The 19,454-nt window shown below is 40.3% G+C and overlaps 1 protein-coding gene across 1 annotated transcript in view; it reads right to left on the bottom strand.

The window, feature by feature from the left end:
- Positions 1–19,454, bottom strand: part of LOC104339990 (complement C4) — a 50,483-nt gene that overhangs the window by 8,762 nt on the left and 22,267 nt on the right. Inside the window, exons 16-34 of the mRNA XM_009949933.2 lie at positions 19,051–19,122; positions 17,976–18,176; positions 16,964–17,075; positions 16,665–16,735; positions 15,582–15,721; positions 14,302–14,514; positions 12,570–12,621; positions 11,482–11,562; positions 10,237–10,440; positions 8,772–8,847; positions 8,246–8,402; positions 6,565–6,660; positions 6,077–6,245; positions 4,906–5,072; positions 4,301–4,459; positions 3,640–3,699; positions 3,091–3,184; positions 2,120–2,294; positions 382–469 (exon numbers count right to left, since the gene is read on the bottom strand). Of these exons, the coding sequence (XP_009948235.2) occupies positions 382–469; positions 2,120–2,294; positions 3,091–3,184; positions 3,640–3,699; positions 4,301–4,459; positions 4,906–5,072; positions 6,077–6,245; positions 6,565–6,660; positions 8,246–8,402; positions 8,772–8,847; positions 10,237–10,440; positions 11,482–11,562; positions 12,570–12,621; positions 14,302–14,514; positions 15,582–15,721; positions 16,665–16,735; positions 16,964–17,075; positions 17,976–18,176; positions 19,051–19,122 (2,387 nt within the window). The remainder of the gene's footprint in view (positions 1–381; positions 470–2,119; positions 2,295–3,090; positions 3,185–3,639; positions 3,700–4,300; positions 4,460–4,905; positions 5,073–6,076; positions 6,246–6,564; positions 6,661–8,245; positions 8,403–8,771; positions 8,848–10,236; positions 10,441–11,481; positions 11,563–12,569; positions 12,622–14,301; positions 14,515–15,581; positions 15,722–16,664; positions 16,736–16,963; positions 17,076–17,975; positions 18,177–19,050; positions 19,123–19,454) is intronic.

Raw genomic sequence — 19,454 nt, 5'->3', positions numbered from 1 at the left:
CTGTGCCCTGCTGGCAACTGCCTTTAAAAGATGTACTTGTCTTACCTCCTGCAAGGACAGGACGCACTGTCCCGGCATGTCATGGAACAGCAGTGCCAGTGGGGACAGCAATATATATTAAGGACAGGCATGTGTTTAAGTGCCTTGCCGAGCCTTGCCCTAATTTATTACAAGGGACTAAGAAGGCTGAACTCTCTTCACCACAAGGTTTTCATTTCTTGTATATATTCAGCAAACATTTTATCAGAACAAGAATAATGAAAACACATTTATCCAAAATCTGTTTTCCCTTCTTGATGTTGTGGATTTGGAAAGACTTCGAAAGACAAATTTTATATAGAAAAGGCTGTAAAAGATTGCATAGAAAAGCATGCTTCTAACCTGTTCGAGATCCTTCGTGTCAGGCTCTAAGCCACTGAGCAGAGAGAGATCAACCAGGGACATCTTTGGTGCATTGGAACCTGTGGACCTTTATAAGGGAGACTGTCAGCATCTACACTGATCAGCGAGATTGGTTTGAAGAGTTTGACTCTTCAGGCTTGCTAATGGTGAAACAAAACGTTCCGCTCCATTTAACTTCCCTAAGGGGATTTTAATTTGAAAATTATCTGTCTACCTCGTTAAGAGTCACAAGGCAAAATTAGTCATCTAAACTAGTCAAATGGTCATCCAAAACTCAGGTGTCTTGCCTGAGCTTGTCATTTAGGCTTTCTTCATTGCTGACAGGCAGAAACAATCTCCTTCAAAGGACGATTCATCCCACCATAAAAGCACTGTTGAAGGTAGGGAAGGTAAACGGCACTGACAAAGTGTTTGTTCTCTATTACCTACAGAGTGGAGACAGGAAATGAGTTTATCCAAATTCTTCATGGAGAAAGTCAAATTTACATCACCTTTGCTGTCCAAGATGAAAGTCCTCATCACTCTAACTATCCATTAGGTTCATATATTGGACTTCCAATCTTTTCTACTTCCACCTTCTTAAAAATCAGGGAGTTGTGTCATTGCTGGAAAATGAAGTTGTTCTGCACTCACATAGGGTGCCTTGCCCTGTGTGATATTCTACATACAATTAGCTGTACTTCGGAAACTTATTTTGGCACCCTCCTTTCGCCGTAAGGGATATACCATGATGCAGGGAAGAAGTATGGTGATGTAGTCAGTGCCTTCAGTTTTTCTCCTGTGTCTTAACTACAGCAAATGGAGCTTCATGTTATTGTTTAAGCCTTACCCTAACAGTCAGCAACATCCTGCAGAACAGTGGATCTAACAGTTGATAAATGTTACATAGCAATTAATGCGGAAAATGATGTTTTAGCCAGCGCACAATTCACTGGATAACTGTTTAACTAGGGAGAGCAAAACTTGGGAATTAGAATAACTCAAATCCTCCCCTGCCATTGCTCATGCCACTGTCTGGGGGGACACAAAAAACGCTGCCTCTGAGGCTTTGTCAAGGGACAAACTGGGGAGCAAAACCTGATTCTGCCAACCTGCACCTCTCTAGAAGGGGAACTCAGGACAGCCACTACTTTGTGCTGCTGCAACCCTTGCCAGACTGTGAAAGGGAGCAAAAGCAGATGTTTCAGTGTTCTTCTGCACGGGAGGGTTTCTTTCTAACTAGCTCTGCCCTTGCCTGCTTCTTGATTGCCACAACAGGATATCCCTTCCGCCTCCTCTCCTCCCCAAAACAGTAGTAGACATCTTTTCTTTTTTTTTTTTTATGAGGCTAGAGTGTGACCATGAAGGAAGTAACACCATCTCCAGAAAGCAATGAAACTCTGTAAGTGTGTTATTACTCTATTCCAATTGTATCTACTTTATTTGATAAAAGACTTATTTTAAATGATTAGCCAGCCAGGCGTTTTAGAGTCTCCCGAGTTTGATGGGGCAGAATCTGCAATGGACATTTGAGGTCTATGTAGACTGTCCAAACCTGATACATTGTGTGGAAAATTTTTCCCCTATGGGAGAGAGGATGCAGACTTACCATGTATGAATACTCACAGGAGATCATCGGGTTGCATGCTAAGCTTGCAGGTATAAAGAGGGTGACCAAGAAGAATTACAAACAAAAATGAATGTATTTTCTAATGAAGAGCTGATCTTGCAGACCTACCTGACACAGACTTTGTACTGCAATGATTCTGTGTTACTGGGAGACATCACATCCCTTTTCCTTCTGTGGTGGATATCAAACCACTCTATTTCAGACAGTGGCTCAGATGCACGGTTTTCTGCAGCAATGTAGTCCTCATAATCATAATCATTGTTTTCATCAGAGTATGTAGCTTCTGGAGGTGACAGACACAATCAGCCATGCACAAATTTGACTGAGGACCTGATAATTTAGCTCCTTTTTGTATAATGATAAATAGCAGTGGGCAGGCATGCCATCTCTATGGATTTTATAATAGTTTGCTGTACATCATATCAGTATTTCTAATTTGTTCAGAGTTAAAATTTTAGGGATAATTATAGCAAGAATAAGCAACAGATCTAGCTAAGAACGGGGTTTTGGCCATGCATGAATGTGTAAAGGACAATCCCTGCCTCTAATACTTAGCTACTCAAACAGAAAAAAAGGGCAGACATAGGCATAGAGGATGATGAATACTCACTTCAGGGGATGGAAAACACAGTCTTGCTCATATGAAAAACCTATGACAGATCTGCCCCAAAGAATTTTTAAGTCCACATAGTAGGTCCCTTATTAGCCAGGGAACTGACCTGGGCTTTCCCCTCATGGCAGCCAGGAACGCTGTGAAGGGAGTTTACCTCACTCTCCTTGTGATAACAGAGAAGAGTTACTCATAGTATCTGCATACCTGCTAGGTACCTGCTGCACCTACAGGCACTCAGATAGTTATTAAACTTATTAGTTTAAATCTAAATTTAAAATGAAATTTAAAAATATTAATAAGATGAATGAAACAATAGCTAGGCAGAGTTCGAGGCCTTTCTCTTTCTTTGTTTCATTCATTTATTCCAAATTTCCGAGGCTGGAAAGCCATTAAGTATCATTAAGTATCATTAGCAGCTGGCCAAACGTGTCACCTTTGAGATCCAACCACTTCCCTTTTCACTCACCAGAGTACTTAATGCTCCCTTCCATTTCCACTGTCAAAATCAAATCTTTACACGTGTTGTTCTTCAGCTCAGAAGACCAGTACACTTTTAGTATCTAAGATGAACACAAAAACAGCAAACCGCTAAAAATACAATTTAAATAACCAGGGATTTACTCATCCAGGACTTCAGGAAATGTTGATGGGACACGGGAGTGTGGAGGGAAACACCAGTCTCCCAGAGGCACAGACTAGTCTCAGAGGATGGTTGTGGGTATAAGAAGGAGAGGTCCCATACGCAAATCACAAATGGTATGGGATCTTTGAGATAACACTCCATTCCCAGCCACAAAGGGGTCTTTCAAACTCCAGCTGCCTCTATCAGCATTGATGTTTCATGGACTTAACAAAGTTCAAAACAGGAGAAGTTGACTGGCCATCAGGGAAGTCTGTAGGCTCCGAATTTTAGAAATTCGGAGGTACAACAAAAAGCAAGTAATTTCTCACTCTGTTTTCAAAAAAGGATTAAAAGAAGTCCAGTTGGACTCTGATTTTCTGGTTTACACCTTACACTCATTGTCCCATTTCCTCTGCCGTGTACAGACACTTCAAGTTTTCTTCCAAGTTCAAACTGCAAACCAAAGGAAAAAAAAAAAAAAAAGAAAAGAGATTTAGTCTGTGCTCAGGGTTTGATCTGTTGTTTTCCTGCTATCTTGATGGTCTTCTATGCCTTTACCCCCTGAACTGGGGTAGGGAAAACCTTTAGCTATAGAAGGAGTTGTGAGACCTCAAGTCTCATAAGATTTTTAATGAGCTGGACTGGTGCACCTTACCCTGCCATTCTGGGGCCCGGGAGGTTTATTTTCCCAACTTCACTCTCTCCTCATTAGTCTGGATTTAGCATTTTCACAGATCCCAACACACTGAATATCAGAATATTCCCCTTCTTCCTCATTCCCTAGCAAGACATGGGCTCCTGGCTGCCTTTCACTACTGGGGGAGATTCGTGTCACCAAAGTCCTTGAAGAGGCAGGAAAGGGCCTCTAGTGTGCTGCTAAGCATCTGTTGTTTTTTTTTTCTTTAAAAAGATTCTGTGTTTTACAAAGTAAATTATTAAAAAATATTGTAAACCAGCTACATCATGATTGCTTAACATGAGAAACCCTAGGCCAGACGATCCAATGTTTCTCCTGTTTGAGAAAAAAAACTTGAAACAATGGATGGTTGTGTACCTGTAGCTGCTTCTGAATCACTTCATTAGTATCAGTCAGAACAATACTGTAGTCCTTTTTTCTTCCAGGGGTTCCCAGTGTTACAGTCAGGTTGGTGGAAGCAGTGTTCAGTGTCTGTATGCTGTATGCTGACAGAGCTTCTAGGGCCACCACTGTATCCTAGGCGAGAAGGAAACGCAAAAACCCTAACAATTCTGCCGGGTTATTTCAACAATATGTAAGATGATGTCATCAGTCACCTGGAGCTATTCTTCAGTTTTATGTTTTTTGCTGCTTTGAAGTTGTCCTGTATCTGTCTGTGCCTACCCTCACAGATTATTCTTTTCATTTCCCGCTCTTTCTTTTAGCATTAAAATCCTAAAGCCGCTGGAGTTCTGATCTTTGATTGTCATAAGTCTTCGTAAAGACAAACAATCTTTTCTGGCTTATAACCATTTTATTTTGGCCAGTTTTTTATTAATGAGCCAAAACCTTTAGTGCTTTATACACTGGAGAATTTCAGGCTTAACTGTTCTGATGCTTTCAAATCTAAATAAAAGAGTCTTTATGGGGCTTCCATTTTCTTCCCTCCCCCTGAAACTCCACCCGGACTGGTGGTTGGGCACCTGTGTAGAGCAGTATCCTCCACCGTAGTTCCTTCTTTCCGTCAACCACGTAGCAATAGGCCTTGCATACTCCTTGTCTTTCAGGAGCAATGTTTGAAGCAATGCATAGGCAGTGGTTTCCACAGAGACTGCATCGTTTCCATTTCCCCAGTAACGCTGCTGCTTTGCTGCAAGAATAACTCAGTCTTTAATCCCCTTAAAGACATTTGCCAAAAATTACTGTTGTTCTACACAGTAGGTATTTCGTGCCATAGTGCCGAGGAACCACAAGACATGGATGCTGTCATGAGAGCAACAAATCCATTGGGAAGCAGAGATAATGGAAAAGGGAAACCATAGTTTTCAATTTTGACTTAACCAAACATCATAGTCTAATGATCTCATTGTAAAGTGATGTCTGCCTGATGGAGCAGTAGCATTGTGTCTGGTGGTCCCCCAAGAGATAATAGTGTTAATTATGCCTGTAAATCCAGTCTTGATTAAGGTGAAGCATATTCCCTATATTTAAACTTTGGCTATTAAACCATAATGTATTTACCAAACAAATTGGGAGAAATTAATAGTGTGGAAGTGCAGCCACACAACTAACTGACTCAGTATTGACCACAGCCACACACTGGGGCAAGAGGAGGTGACATCCATGTGGAGCTGGAACAGAGCACTCAGAACAGGTGGGGGGCTTTGAAAGCAAGATCTCCTGGAAAAGACACCTTCCCTCTTGATCATAAATCCCATCTGGTCTACTCCCATATGTAGCTGTTCATTCCTATTTATCCATCAAAAGTTTCTGCTTTCTCAGCTGGCTTGGACTTTTTTTTTTTTTTAATGTACTTCAGGAGAGTGGAAACTTTGGTAGGCAGCAAAGGAAGCAGAAATGTAAATGACTGTTTACCACGGTTTTGTTCCAATTCCCGTATCAGATAAGATCATGATCCAAACTTCACAATGTTGTTACTTTATAGTGATATCAATTACACAAATTATATGTTACAATTGAAATATTTAATGATATAATTTAAATAATTAAGTATATTACACATATACATCATGCTTCTAGAAAATTAAATGGTCTTAATTTACTTGAATTTGATTTGTTTGTATAAGAGTGCTCAAAGTGCTTTAATTAGGAAAAGTGCTTTCTAACTGAATTTTTAAGAACTGTTACAAGTACCTGCATCAAAAGCAGAACAGCTTCTTAATTTTTCTTTTGCAAACTGAGCATCTTCACTATCAGACTGCACAAGCGTCAGAGCATAAGCAGTGATGGCTGTAGAATAGCAGTTAGTATTTCTTGAAAGCTGATTTTTCATATAAGCCACTGCTCCTCTAATCACTTGTACCTGTGAAAACAGAATGGGTCCATATGAAAAGATCATTCAGACTTACTGTTTCTGCTGGTGAGAGTAAAAGGAAATTAGAATACGTCAATGTAGTAATTTTTGAGGCAATTTTAATGATTTTTGCTTACTGATTAAAGCCATTGATGATAGAGCGTGTAGCTCAAAACACCTTGTTGTACATTAGGCCACGCCATCTATTCCTGTCCACCACAGATGTAAACAAACTGTTACCTCCTTGTTTGCAGTACTTAAAGATAACAGGGTGGACATGTCATTGTGCAATAGCCTTCAGACAAAGATAAACAGTCAGGCTTCCTACCACATCAGGTGACTTGTAGACCTGTAGAGTCTGTTGCAATGCTATAGTTACAAAGGCTGTCAAAGCCAAATCCTCTTCTGCTGACCCAATGCCACCCTGAAAGATGAAACATGAAAAGGAGAAGTTAAAGGTACATGTATACACTTAAGATTAAATTTAGAAAATAATTTTTCATGAAGTCAAGGACCTTCTTGTCAAACCATCTGACCACAATCCATGTAGTTTTACCCTTTAATTTTCTCAATAACTTGTGTCCGCCTAGGGTATATATTCTACAGTGGCAGCCAGTTTGCATTAAACGATGTTATGAGATTAGAAACCCACTACATCCTTCAGCTGATAATCAAATATTTAATTATTTAACTTCCAGTTAAAAATCTACAATTTCTCATTGGAATATTCATGGCTTCAATTTCCAAGCACTAGTGGTTTGGGTTTTTTCCGTTTCTCTGCTACTTCCTATAGACTAAAGAGCCCTCTAACATACAGAATATTTTTCCTGTAAAGGTATTTATACACTATTACTAGATCATTTCTTGTTCATCCTCTTGATAAACTAAACACAGTGCCCTCATTAGCTCTTTTCCCCTGAAGATCTGCATTTTCATTCCTGTTCTTTGTGATTCTTTTGCTCATGCTCTCCTTTTACAAAAGCCTTAGGATCTTCCACAACCTTCAACAACCTTTGACAACAACCTTCTTCTTCACTCAGCCCCAAATGCTTGTTCTTAGGAGAAGGATAGGTTGTTTGCTTGGAAATCTTAAGTTTCTGCACAAAATTATTGTGCACAGCTCCTGAGGCAAATGTAAAATAAAAGACAAGTATCTCAGCATGAACACAGGTCAAAAAAACCTTTGGTCAGTTCTTGAACTGTTTTTTTCCCCCAACAGTGCTACATTAATTGTGGAACTGGCTTTGAGGGTGAAAGCTTCACTAGTGGTTTGACAAAGATCATTAATGAAATTAATACATTATTTTTGTATACGGTCACTGCAGAGGTGTCTAAATTTTCAATGAGTTTTGGAAGATGCACGTTATTTTAATATCCTAGATGTATGGATAGTGTAACCATTTTGTGTTTCTGGACACTCATAGAGGATTTGTAGACTAGCATATACAATTGGAAATTCTGATTAGGTATTAGGACTTCTTTTCACCATGGGAGTGGTTAAATACTGAAACAGGTTACCCAGAGAGACTGTGGGATCTCCATCCTTGGAGATACTCAAGACTCAGCTCGTCATGGCTCTGTGAAACCTGATCTAACTAGACCTGTTCTGAGCAGGAGGTGGACTAATGACCTCTGGAGATCCCTTCAAAACTAAATTACTATTCTATGGCTCTATTGCCTCTATTGTCTTTAGCAATAGAAGGCATAATTTTTTACCAAGCACAAAGATCTCAGAATAAATTTTCTAAGTGCTCTAGAGGCACAGGTCAGCTGCAAAATTATCTAAGACTGGATCAAAGGATAAAAGTAGTGAAGTGCTAGCTATGCATCTCTGACATAACAGACCCTTTAACTAATTAATTTTACATTACAGATTTTGTACTTCTTATATTACAGATTTCTTTTTGTTTTTTAGATCCATTTCTTGTTACTCAACAATTCACAATATTCCTTTCAATCCCTAGCAGCTGTAAATGTGCAACAGATTCTTCTAAATATGGATGACCTACCTGCATAGTCCTGTCCAATACTGGGTGATGGTCGTGGAATGAATCATCCACTTGCTGTTGATTAATCAAGTAGGAAATTGAGTTGCGTATGTGACTGTCTTGGACATTAATGTATTCACTGCTTCTTGTGAGTACTTTAACAATGAATGCTGTTAACCTGCGCAAAAGAAAATGTTCCAAACTTGTGCTGACATATGTTTACAGAAGAGTATATTGACAGGAAAAGAAACATACTAATTTATACATAGTCTTGTATTCAATACAGTGCACTTACTGGAACCTAGTGAGTTATCATTTGACATCAGTGTGAACATCTCTGTGGCAAATGCAAAATAATCAGTGGCTCAGTATAAATCTCCTTCATCAAGGACTAAACATGCTCAGAGATTTACATGGCTGACTATCCATGACAAAGGTATATAGGCATCATCATGCCCACCAGATTTTGAAAATCCATCTCCCCAGAAAAACTTCTGAATCATCACATGATAATAGAGGTATTTTGGAAAAAAAGGAATACGCTTACCATACACTACTAGGCGTTGTTTTAAATGCTCCGTAAGAGCCATCCTCTTTCTGAAACTCAAGCAGTCTGGTATAACCTGCATGAACAGGACAGCACATAACTGTTCAGAGTATACGCATATACATCCCTTGTATTAACATGGACATGTTCAGTATTGACTAGTGGAAGAGTACATGGAGGTGTTCACTGGTACATTAAGGACAAAATGAATGGGTCAGCAGGTCTTTGACACAGAAAAAGTACTAGGCTGTCTTGTTTGACTTAATTGAGCCGTTTCAGTGTAGTCAGTCTTGGGAAACTTATTTCCCATTACTGACAACTTTTCAAGCTGTTGACTTTATGGTGCATGGAATCAAAAAATATACAAAACATCATCTCTTGGGTCAGGCATAGGCTTAGAAATCATGAGTTGTGGCCTCTGATCTTGACTGCTATTATCTTGACGAAGTCTGTATCATTTTCTACGCTGTTGAACTTTAACAAAAATAAATAAAAGCATAATATAGGGACTAAATGCTGCTGATAATACCAAATACTCACCAGCAGGATCTTGTGTCACTTTAGGCAATCTTAGATTAATAGGCAAAGACCTCCATTCAGCAACTGCGACCGTGTTTTTAATCTCTATTTATACCCTTATTTTTCACTCGTGAAATGTGTTACATGTTGTCTGAAGATCATGAAGATAGGTGTATTATATTGCTTTTTGCCATGTGCACACCACTACAGTTAGAAAGATCAGCTGTATCTGCTACAATACTGGTAACTCCTGGGCTCCATGTTAGTGCCTGTGAGCTGGAACACCTCCACTTCCACATGCTGTGGTCTTTGCTGTACATTTAACACCAGCTTTGAATCATATCTTGGAGTGGGCTTTTCAAGAAGCAGCCTTGCAGCTGTCCTCTCCCTAAGGAAAATCCCTCCCTGGGTTGCTCCAAGGCTGTTGGAGTCATTCTAGCTCATGTAATGAATACAGAAGTGTGGAAGAGAAAGTGTGAATATCATGATTACCATTAGGAGTTTCCTTAGTGATACTCCTCTCCAGCAGAGATGTCTGCAACCCAGCTGGCCATCCTAAGCACTGCCTATGATCCGTGGCGAGAAATAAGCATTTTTAGGACATGATTCTTCTTGATCTGTTTTGCACATCTACATTAGGAGGAAATGATCAACTGGCCTTTGCTGTCCATTTACTCCGAAAAGAGTTGACATTGATCAGTTCACATTTTACTTTCTGCTTCTAAACTAGGCAAGAGAGAGGGTGGACTGTGAATGTCAATACTGTACAGTCACCTACATCCTCCTCACCAGTTCTCTTTCTCATGTCTGTATGCAGGTTGTCAGAGATAGCTGTGTTAAGACGACACTCACTCCTCTGGCAAGTAGCAACGGTTAGTGTGCAATGCAAAAGGATAACAAAGACCAGGTTTAGTGTGTCTCTGTTTTGGTTTTTTTTTCTGTATACCTTTTTCAATCATGTCAATGGCTTCCTCCTTCAGTTCAGGATTAAAGTTCACCCACTGCTCACTGGCATCCAAGTACTCAATAGCGTAGACTGCAGGGGCCATTTTCACCATTGTTTGCTCTGCGCAGCCTGTGGGCACTTGAATAAGTTTCTCAACTCCAGTGAGACTAAGACAATTTTCAACAGGCTCATCCATAATATTCCCTGTTGTAAAAAACACAAACCGTAGTACATGTTGTTTTTAAAGCTGGCTGGTGTCACATGAAGAAAGGTGATACTAACTATAGGTTGACACTCCAGCATGGCCGGATATTTCTTATTATTAAACACTGTTTGCAGCTACTTACGGCTTTGCAAAACTGGAGAACACAAGGATGAGGTGCAAGGCCTTGGAAAAGCTGGAGAAAGGAGGCTGAGACAGTGAAGGAGCATGGAGGAGAAAGAATCCTGAGGCTATTGCAGGTAGGGAAGCAAGGAAAGGGGGAAAGACTGGTGTTTCAGGTTCAGGCTGGAAAGTCTTGTCAAACCAGACCTGACCCTCCCACAGAGGGCAAAAAGATCCTACGTTAATCATGCCAAACATTTTGTGCAGTTTTTTTTCCTCTCTACAGTTTTGTCATTTGATGACTTCAAGCATTCCCATACTTTAGAACAGGAAGTTGAAATGGGATCCAAGAGCCTTTGTGTCAAGAATGCATTATTTTATATTTTCTGGTAAATGTGTTTATCACTAACAAGAGAACTTGCTAGTAAATGTTTTTAGAATATGTATGCATAAGTATATACATATGTATACGATTATTTGATTAAATGAATATATGATTGTACGTGTATTCTCTTTAGAAAAACAACTTTCCAGAACTTATACACCAGAGTTTGGGATCCTTATTTCTGAAGGCTAACGCTGATTTCTACAGCCCTACATGCAGTGTGGGGTTATTAGAGAAGGTGAACTCTTCTCTTCTCTGGCCTTCCCATAAGTTAGCCTGGGCACAGTGAGGCAGGATGAACTGCACAAAGCTATTATATCTGATGCAAGTGAGAAGGAATAATTAGAAAGAGGAAAGGTACTGGATCAGCCTTGGGGCTGTTTTGATTTATGACCCGGACATGTACCACAGACCCTTTGAATCACAGCAGAAAAACTAGGAGGGAATGGAGACTTGACATTCAGGAATGAGCAGCAGAAAGGAGCATGTCTCTTGTCACCTATGGAGAAGTTAATGACAAAAAAATTATGTTTACCTTTCAGGCTAACAAACACGTGACTATCAGAACCCGGTACCATATCAGATGGAGTGTTCAGGTCCAGCGTATGGGTTCCTACTGTAAATAAATAGTGAATAGAGATCTACATCCAGGTTCTTTAAACATAAAAACATATAATGTAATTTTAGAACATGCTTTTCATTAAAAATCTCACAGTTGATGGCAATTATGACAGAAATGTTATCAGAAACATTAAATGGATTTTTATGAAAAGAAATATATTTCTTAAATTGATTTAATTTTCAATTATTGGCAATACTTTTTGGCTTGAAATGAGGCTTGTTTTTAATGCCTTTTAAGACCCATTAGTAAGTGAAATAGATGCCTGCTTCGAATTTAAAGAATGTTACCCTGAAGCACAGAAGTAATATAAGTCAATTCTAAACATTTAGAATTAAGTGATTTTGCTTTCCTGAGTCTTTTGCTATGTATTGGATGAAGAGATTTGTGACAAATTCTGGTCAACCAAAGCAATGTTTGTACATTAAGAAGTATTTCACTGCGCCCATCAGATACTCACACCAGGCTTTACACTCTCTGTCCCTACCCCAAGCTTCGTCTGTATCTTATTCTTTTGTGTAATGAAAGAGTTAAACCCCTGACAATCCCTGACTAAGACACATAAAAGCTTTACTTGCATTTTTCTTGAGTTTTTCTTCCCCTGCAAGGATGGTTTTAGCTATTTGCTGAGCAAAGCTGATAAATAGATAACATCTTGCCAGACATCAAGGAGACAAAGCTCCAGACATCAAGGAGACACCTCTAGTACACAAGTGATTGTTACGAAAGGTTGCATCAGAAAATAGACCCTGGCTTGTGCTCAAGAAGAAAGATTCAACTAGTGGACAGCGTGAGTAAGACTATGAACGCTGGGAACTCATCACCATAAGACTGCCCTTCTCAGGAAATCTGATGAATATGTACGATTTTTGTGTATATGAACTGCTAACCCGATGGAGCATGTATGGAAGGAGCTATCCCCTGTGCTGCCTGGCGCTGTAATAAAGAATACCTGCTTGATAACACTTAGTTGTTATTGAGTTTTCTTTGATTCAGCAACTTACAGCCACTGTCAATACAAATGGTCTTTTCTTCTCTCTGTAAAACACCTTCAGCCTGCACAATTGAGGAAAGAAAAGTAAAAACTCTTGCAAGTACTTACACCTGAAATTAAGCTGCATGAAAGCTGCTACCTCCACCCTTGACCTAGACCAGCAGGTGGCAGAAAAAAGGTATTTTGGATTGAGATTTCTCTCCAGGTAAACCTGAAGATTCAAATCAGAATTTCATTCTCCCAATCGAAATGCTGAAAAACTTTGCTGACTTTTTTTTTTGTTATTATGGACATATTTCCCTGGAAGAAATTCCTTTAACCGAAGAAATATTTGACCCAGAAAAATTAAACTTCAAAGTTTATTCTCAGCTTTGTGAGCCATGCAAGTCAAGTTCACAGGTGGACTTACTTTGATAAAACTCTCATCTGTGAATTCTGCCACATTCTGAGTTCATCTTGTTGGTAAAGAAACTTTTTTTCCTTCTGATTTCCGCACATCCCTCTTCCTATAGTTTCTGTTTTAATAAACCTATTTTTACAGACACTTTGAGTGTTTTGGCGTAGCAGTGAACTCTGAGACTGTGTCTATCTCTAGAAAACTTATAGCCTGTAACAACAGCAGGTTCTCAGCATCCCATGCCTTATCTTTACCTACATGGCTATCCCCTGACATTAATGGTGCAAGGATTCATATTTTGCACTTTTACGTGGATTGAAAATAGCCCTCAGTGGACAACTTGGGTACTGTAATGAGTCTGTGCTGGTCAATACTGATTCTTGAAAAGTCATCTTTTGTAAAAGGCACCTCCTTTTCTTCATTTTGAAAAAGAACTAAAGTATTAAATAATCAATACATCATCTTTGTTTGCCTTTATTTATTTTACCTATGTAATTGTTAAGATTGAAGATCCATTAAATAGAAGGAGTAAAATAGGGTTTAACTTTTTGACTAACAGACAGTATTTCCTTTTCAAAATATTGCTAGATGGACATCTTCAATCTTGGCTTCATAAGGGAAAAAGAATTTTTACAAATGTTGATAAAGCAGGTGGAAGTTAAAGATTATGAGATGGTCACTGACTGCATGAAGATAGCTGTTGCTCTGTCATGGACAGAATTGTAGAATGTTTTGGGTTGGAAGGGACCTTAAAGATCACCTAGTTCTAACCCCTCTGCCATGGGCAGGGACACCTTCCACCAGACCAGGTTGCTCAAGGCCCCATCCAACGTGGCCTTGAACACTGCCAGGGAGGGGGCAGCCACAGCTTCTCTGGGCAACCTCTGCCAGTGTCTCACCACTCACGTTGCTGGCTCATATTCAGTTTTTCATCCACCAACAACCCCAAGTCCTTCTCCACAGGGCTGCTCTCAATCCACTCATCACCCAGCCTGTATTTTTGCTTGGAATTGCCCCGACCCAGGTGCAGGACCCTTGCACTTGGCCTTGTTGAACTTCATGAGGTTTACACGGGCCCACCTCTCCAGCCAGGTCCCTCTGGATGACCTTTTTGCTGTGGAGAACAATTCTTTCCAAGTACACTACACACAAGGCCACCACAGTGTTAAATTTCTTCCCCATGCTATAGCTCAGTCCTTGCTGAGAAACAGGTTTTCTGAGGTTGCTTCCAGCCTTGTATTTCTATGATTTCATTCCCTCCACACGAGCTCCACACATAGTGAATGTTATGTTTGCGGAGAAACACATATTCATGAGGCACCTGCCCTCAACTAGTTATACCTACCACAACATTGAGGTTCTTCCTAATGCGATCACTCTCCCAAGAAATAGTGTCAAAAGCAGTAATAGTAATTGGAATTTCTCCCACAGTCAGAGGGACAACCGAGAAGTAGGCTGGTGTCGCAGAGTTCCCCTTAGCCACCAGCGTCAGCTGCACAGCTTTCTCTGTCACCGCTGCGGTGCACAGCCCCTTCACTGCGTCCAATGTCACTGTAATCTGCAAGGACAAGGCAATGCCTGCAATCAGGCTTAGTGCATCACCACACAGGAAAAGTACCCCAGCTCCGCCACGTCTAGATAAGAACGGGAAATGAGAAACAGGTACAGCTTAAAAAGGAATAGCAGTGCAGACATTTTGCAAGATAGAAAGTGTTTTTTGCTTCGCTCCCCTGAATTTGTTATTCGCCATTTATAAAATGGGAAAACTTTTTCACCAAGAAGTGATCATATTCTGGCACAGCTTTTCCGAAGAATTTGTGGAGTCTCACTCCTTGGAGATACTCAGTATCTAACTGGACAAGTCCCTGAATAACCTACTCTAACAAGACCTGCTCTGAGCAGCAGGTTGGACTAGAGACCTCTGGAGGTCCCTTCCAACCCGAATTGTTCTATGACCCTATGGTCTGCTAACATTCATCTATATTGACTGCAGCTGTGAAGGTAAATCAGCCTGTATTTCTTCATTACACTGAATTTGCAATATAGTTTTGGCCTATCCCTGAATCACAGGGAAATAAAGAGGATATAGTACATTTTTATACATCCCAGCTCTACACCATTCAACACAGTTCAGAAGATGCTGGTCAGGCAGAGCTGGCTGAGAGATGGGAAGAAATGAAAAAAACAGCATCAGCCTGAGGGTGACAGAGGCCTTAAGCCAAATGACAACTGTGGCTGTATGGAGAGCTGGATAGGTGTCACATGCAGATAAAAAGTGGCTTTGCACTGTATGCACAATGAATTTTGTGGCTAACGTTGGATTGTGTGCTCATAATTTACCTCTATATCTTGTGTACCTGCTTTATCAGCAACTGGGTGTTGCCCAGGTGGCAGGCAGAAAAAAGTAGCTGATTGCTTCAATGAAGGGGGAGAAGACATACCCAAAGACAAGGAATTTGGCTATATAATATGGTAAATAAAATCTGTTTTATACAGGAAGTTTGATTAGCAAGTAGAACTGGATCCTGTCCTTGGAGAGACTTTCAAAATGAGAGCGTGATGTCTGGGCTGTAGGAGGGCACCAAGAGGTGGCTGGGTCATTTACGTTAACTATTAGCTATATACCTGGCGATCGTCAGGCTGATAGTTGTAAACCACTGCTTTTATTTCTAGTTGTTCATGTCGTCTGACGGAGTATGGTAATCTCAGGGATACAAAAAAGTCTTTGAAAACTTCAAAGCTGTGTGGGTCAGCTATGCAAAATCCTGGGATGAGAAAAAAACAGTTGAGAATTACACATTTAACATCAGGGGATAAAAAGTTAAATGTTTAATTAAAACTCATTGCATGGGCTCCCCCGAGGTCAAGAGCAGGAGAGGGAGACAGGCATATCCAGAAAGCATTTCAACTCACCTGTGCTTCAGACTTATCTCAGGGGTAGAGGATTTTCTCCCTGGAGTCACTGCCATGGTTTTCAATAGGTAAGGTTTGGCAGGAGGATTTGTAGCTTTTGTGAGGGAAATGTGGCCCAACTTTCCTGCAAAGGCCACGTTTAAAACACAACGACCTTTTCTCTCTTTCTGTAAATAAACTCTATGCTTATCATTACTCCTGGATGAGCCTCCCTTTCTGAAGGGGAGTGGACAGTACCAGGTGGACCCTTTGTCCCTCCTGCATGGTCCTGGTCAGCCCCCAGGAACTCTCAGAGAGCAACACCTGGGAGTCTGGGCTCTCTGGTGTCCACCACTTGCTGATCCTCTGCTAGTCTCTTGGTGCTCTTCTCTTCTCCAGCTTTTGAGAGACCACAGACTTTTATGCTTCTCTGAGATGGCCAGAACTCTCTCCCAGAAATAGCCAAATAAAAGTGGTTTTACTACTGCTACCTTTCTTGTGGCTTCCTAGACATTTGGAAGCTAAAATGAGGTAGTTTATAGATTGGAAAGAATAAGAGAAAGTTCTCATTGTATAATCCATCCTCCTTCAGAGCCCACCTCACATTGTTTTTACAAATATATATTTATCTCTTAAATTCTAGCTGGGCTTTAACATGGCAAAAAAGAGAGGGTTACATGTCATGATCAAAACACTTTGTGTTTTTCAGTATAGATTCTTTCACAGTCAATATAACATTGTATATCTGTTTTAAAAAAATATATGTTCTCTATTCATCCCTACAAAGAAACCGAATAAAATACCCAATACTTATACCTTTTTGGGGAGATATGCTTATTGCCTGAACTTCCCAGGTAGTTATAGAGTCAGGAGCAAAGTTTCTTACACTAAGAAACACAAAATAAAATGTATTAGGAAGGATATATAAATTGTAAACTTTTTAATCTGCTGAAGTTTGAGTAATGTTAGGAAAAGAAAATATTCTTCCAGTTGCAGAGACAAAGTACTTGTAAATATTCTGAAGTCCTCTGTATCAGATAACACATAAAGTAAATATGTGTAAAATTTTTACTGTACACATTTAGACATATTCACCTAGTCAGATAATACAGTACCTATGGTTTCCAGGGTTTTTCACTTCTTCAAAATTCCACCACCAACTCTCGGGAAAATAACTGCGCAAGTTGACAGAGAATTCATCAAACATTTCTTCACGGTCATCATAGTCTGTAAAACAAGAGAGGGGTTTCTGTTCTGAAGTCTTTGGCTGCTGACCTTACACCGTCTTGCAGGGAGTCAGTTTGTCAGAGAGAAAGCAGCATGAAAAATACTCTGAATGAAAAGACTTCATCTGGGTTTCATCTTGTGCATTAAGAAAAAAGGCTGAAAAAAAGAGGAGTAATGACCAAAGATTGTCATTGAACAAAAGGATAATTTTTCTTTCCAAGCTCAATTACTACATGCTACCAAAGGAGGAAACATTCCCCTTTAGTAAAGCGTAGCAAAGATGATCCCACTGTCCCATATTTGTGACAGACAGAGCATGAAAGGGGAGCTCTGAGAAAAATGGTAGCAGAAATTACACTTAGAATGGGGTAATTTTCAACATGAAATATGTTTTTTGTAACGAGTTCTTGTGTGATCGGAGATAGACTTTGGGAAAAAGAAAGGAAGAAAAAGACAAAATTTTCTCTGGCTGAAGCGGCCCCTTCTCATGAGGTAGTTTTTTGGAGGTACTTGGGTTTTATAACAGTAGTACCACTAAAAAAATAGTCATGAATCTGAGATTGCTCAGAGCCCTGAATGCACACAACCACTCCCTCCTCTGCTCCGCTGTTTGTAGTCTCCTGGGATGTGTGTAGGGGCCAACAGCTCCTCCACAAGGCTGTTCTGGGGCCAGCGGTGGCTAAAGCAATCCCTGCCTTTTCTCATGCCAAGTTATCCCAACCCACTCCCACCTTCACAGGGTACAGTTGTGAAGATACAATGGTGTGTGGGTGCTGCACTATACCATGACTCGCTGAAAACTTCCTCCCTGGCCCCACAGCATTAAATGCCCTTTAACCCGTCCTTGCCACCATATCTAGGGTATTTTTCTGTAGACAGTTGCATGTCACTGTTCTTTACGTCGTGCCAGGCCCACTCTGATCCTCCGCTTCGCCTCCTTCCTGAGGGCTGTGGCTTTCTCACAGCAGTCCTGGAAGGCGTTTCTGCATTTGGGGGAGCCAGCCACCTTTGTTAGCCTTCTTGCACAAGAAAACCTCATGGGATTTAATTTCATTCCATCTTCACAGCATTTTTGTAGATCGGTGTTTTGATATTTGCTGGCTGCAATGTGATTAAAACCCAGAATTAGTGCCGTGGAAGTAGCAATAAGCATAAAGGTGTTCACTGTGCTCATTCCTGTCTTTCTTTGCAGTTAACGTTAGTTGCTATACCAACAGTCTACCTTCAGCTGGGGAGCTGTCCTCCATCTTAAAAACAGTCCACCAGCATGGGAGGAAAGCATGGGTCCTATGGAATCCTAGATATTCTATTCCAAGCTTTCTCTCCAAATTCATACTGTTATTAATTAACAACACCTCCTTGGCAGACTGGAATTAGATATTCGCGACAGCCATGGTAATGTTCTGGTTCTTGAATAAAGAGACTGATTTCAAAAATAAGGAAGATACCAGCTTCCAACCTTCATGTCTTCTGGCAAAGAAATATCAATTTGTGTATAATTTGTGGGTTTTTTTTAATTTCGACCAAATGTTATACTAGCTCTTCTCTTAGTTGCATCACAAAATACCGAAGCTGGCACAACTTCAAAGGAGAATGTCAAGGAAAAAAATAGGATCTATAAAACATATTCTGGCCATACAAAAGATTTTGAAAAACTTTTAAAGTCATGACTGATTCCATGACATGATATCTAGCAGAAGTACTTCACATTTGGGTTATAAACTGGTGAATCATCTTCCATTTGCAGCCGGGCTGCACTTTGGTTTTTGTTTTTTGAGTTGTTTTGATAGATGATGCGTCAGGTCACACGGCATAGTACACACAGTTGTGCTAGGTTATGTCACTTAATGCAAGAACTGAGACTATGAATATCTTGGTATCCTTTACTATCCCATCACTTCTTGCTCCTTAGATCCAAGCCGGATACCTTTGTCTCCCCCTGCCAAGCCTTTCAGGCCACCCAGAGCAGACATACCAATTCCTGACATTTTTTTATGAAAATCCAAAGATCTCTTCTGCCTTCTGATAACCTGGAGGCATTTATAGTCTGGGAAAGAAGAACAGAAAAGTTTGGTCATGACACTGTGACAGTAACAGCCTGATCATTCAGGCCTTTCACGGAAAACCCATCTTAGTACCCATCTCATTCACAGAAGATCCACAGTTTGGCGAGTTACCTTACAGCCCTAGTCAACTGCTGCCTGTGTCAGCTGAGCTGGACACCAAAGGACCAGCACCCACAATCTGAGCTACTTGAGCTGCCAGCACCCAGTGGAAGAAGAGAAGAAGAAAAGTCCACAGGCAAGAAAGATTTTACAACATTACAATAAAATGTTTCTGATTTTTAAGCAATTAGCCTCCCCAGATCTATAGTGGTCT

The sequence above is a fragment of the Leptosomus discolor genome, chromosome 1, assembly GCF_034619465.1.
Source record: "Leptosomus discolor isolate bLepDis1 chromosome 1, bLepDis1.hap2, whole genome shotgun sequence".
Lineage (NCBI taxonomy): Eukaryota > Metazoa > Chordata > Aves > Leptosomiformes > Leptosomidae > Leptosomus > Leptosomus discolor.
The sequence above is the reverse complement of the archived record's forward strand: the minus strand, read 5'-3'. Positions and strand labels throughout refer to the sequence as shown.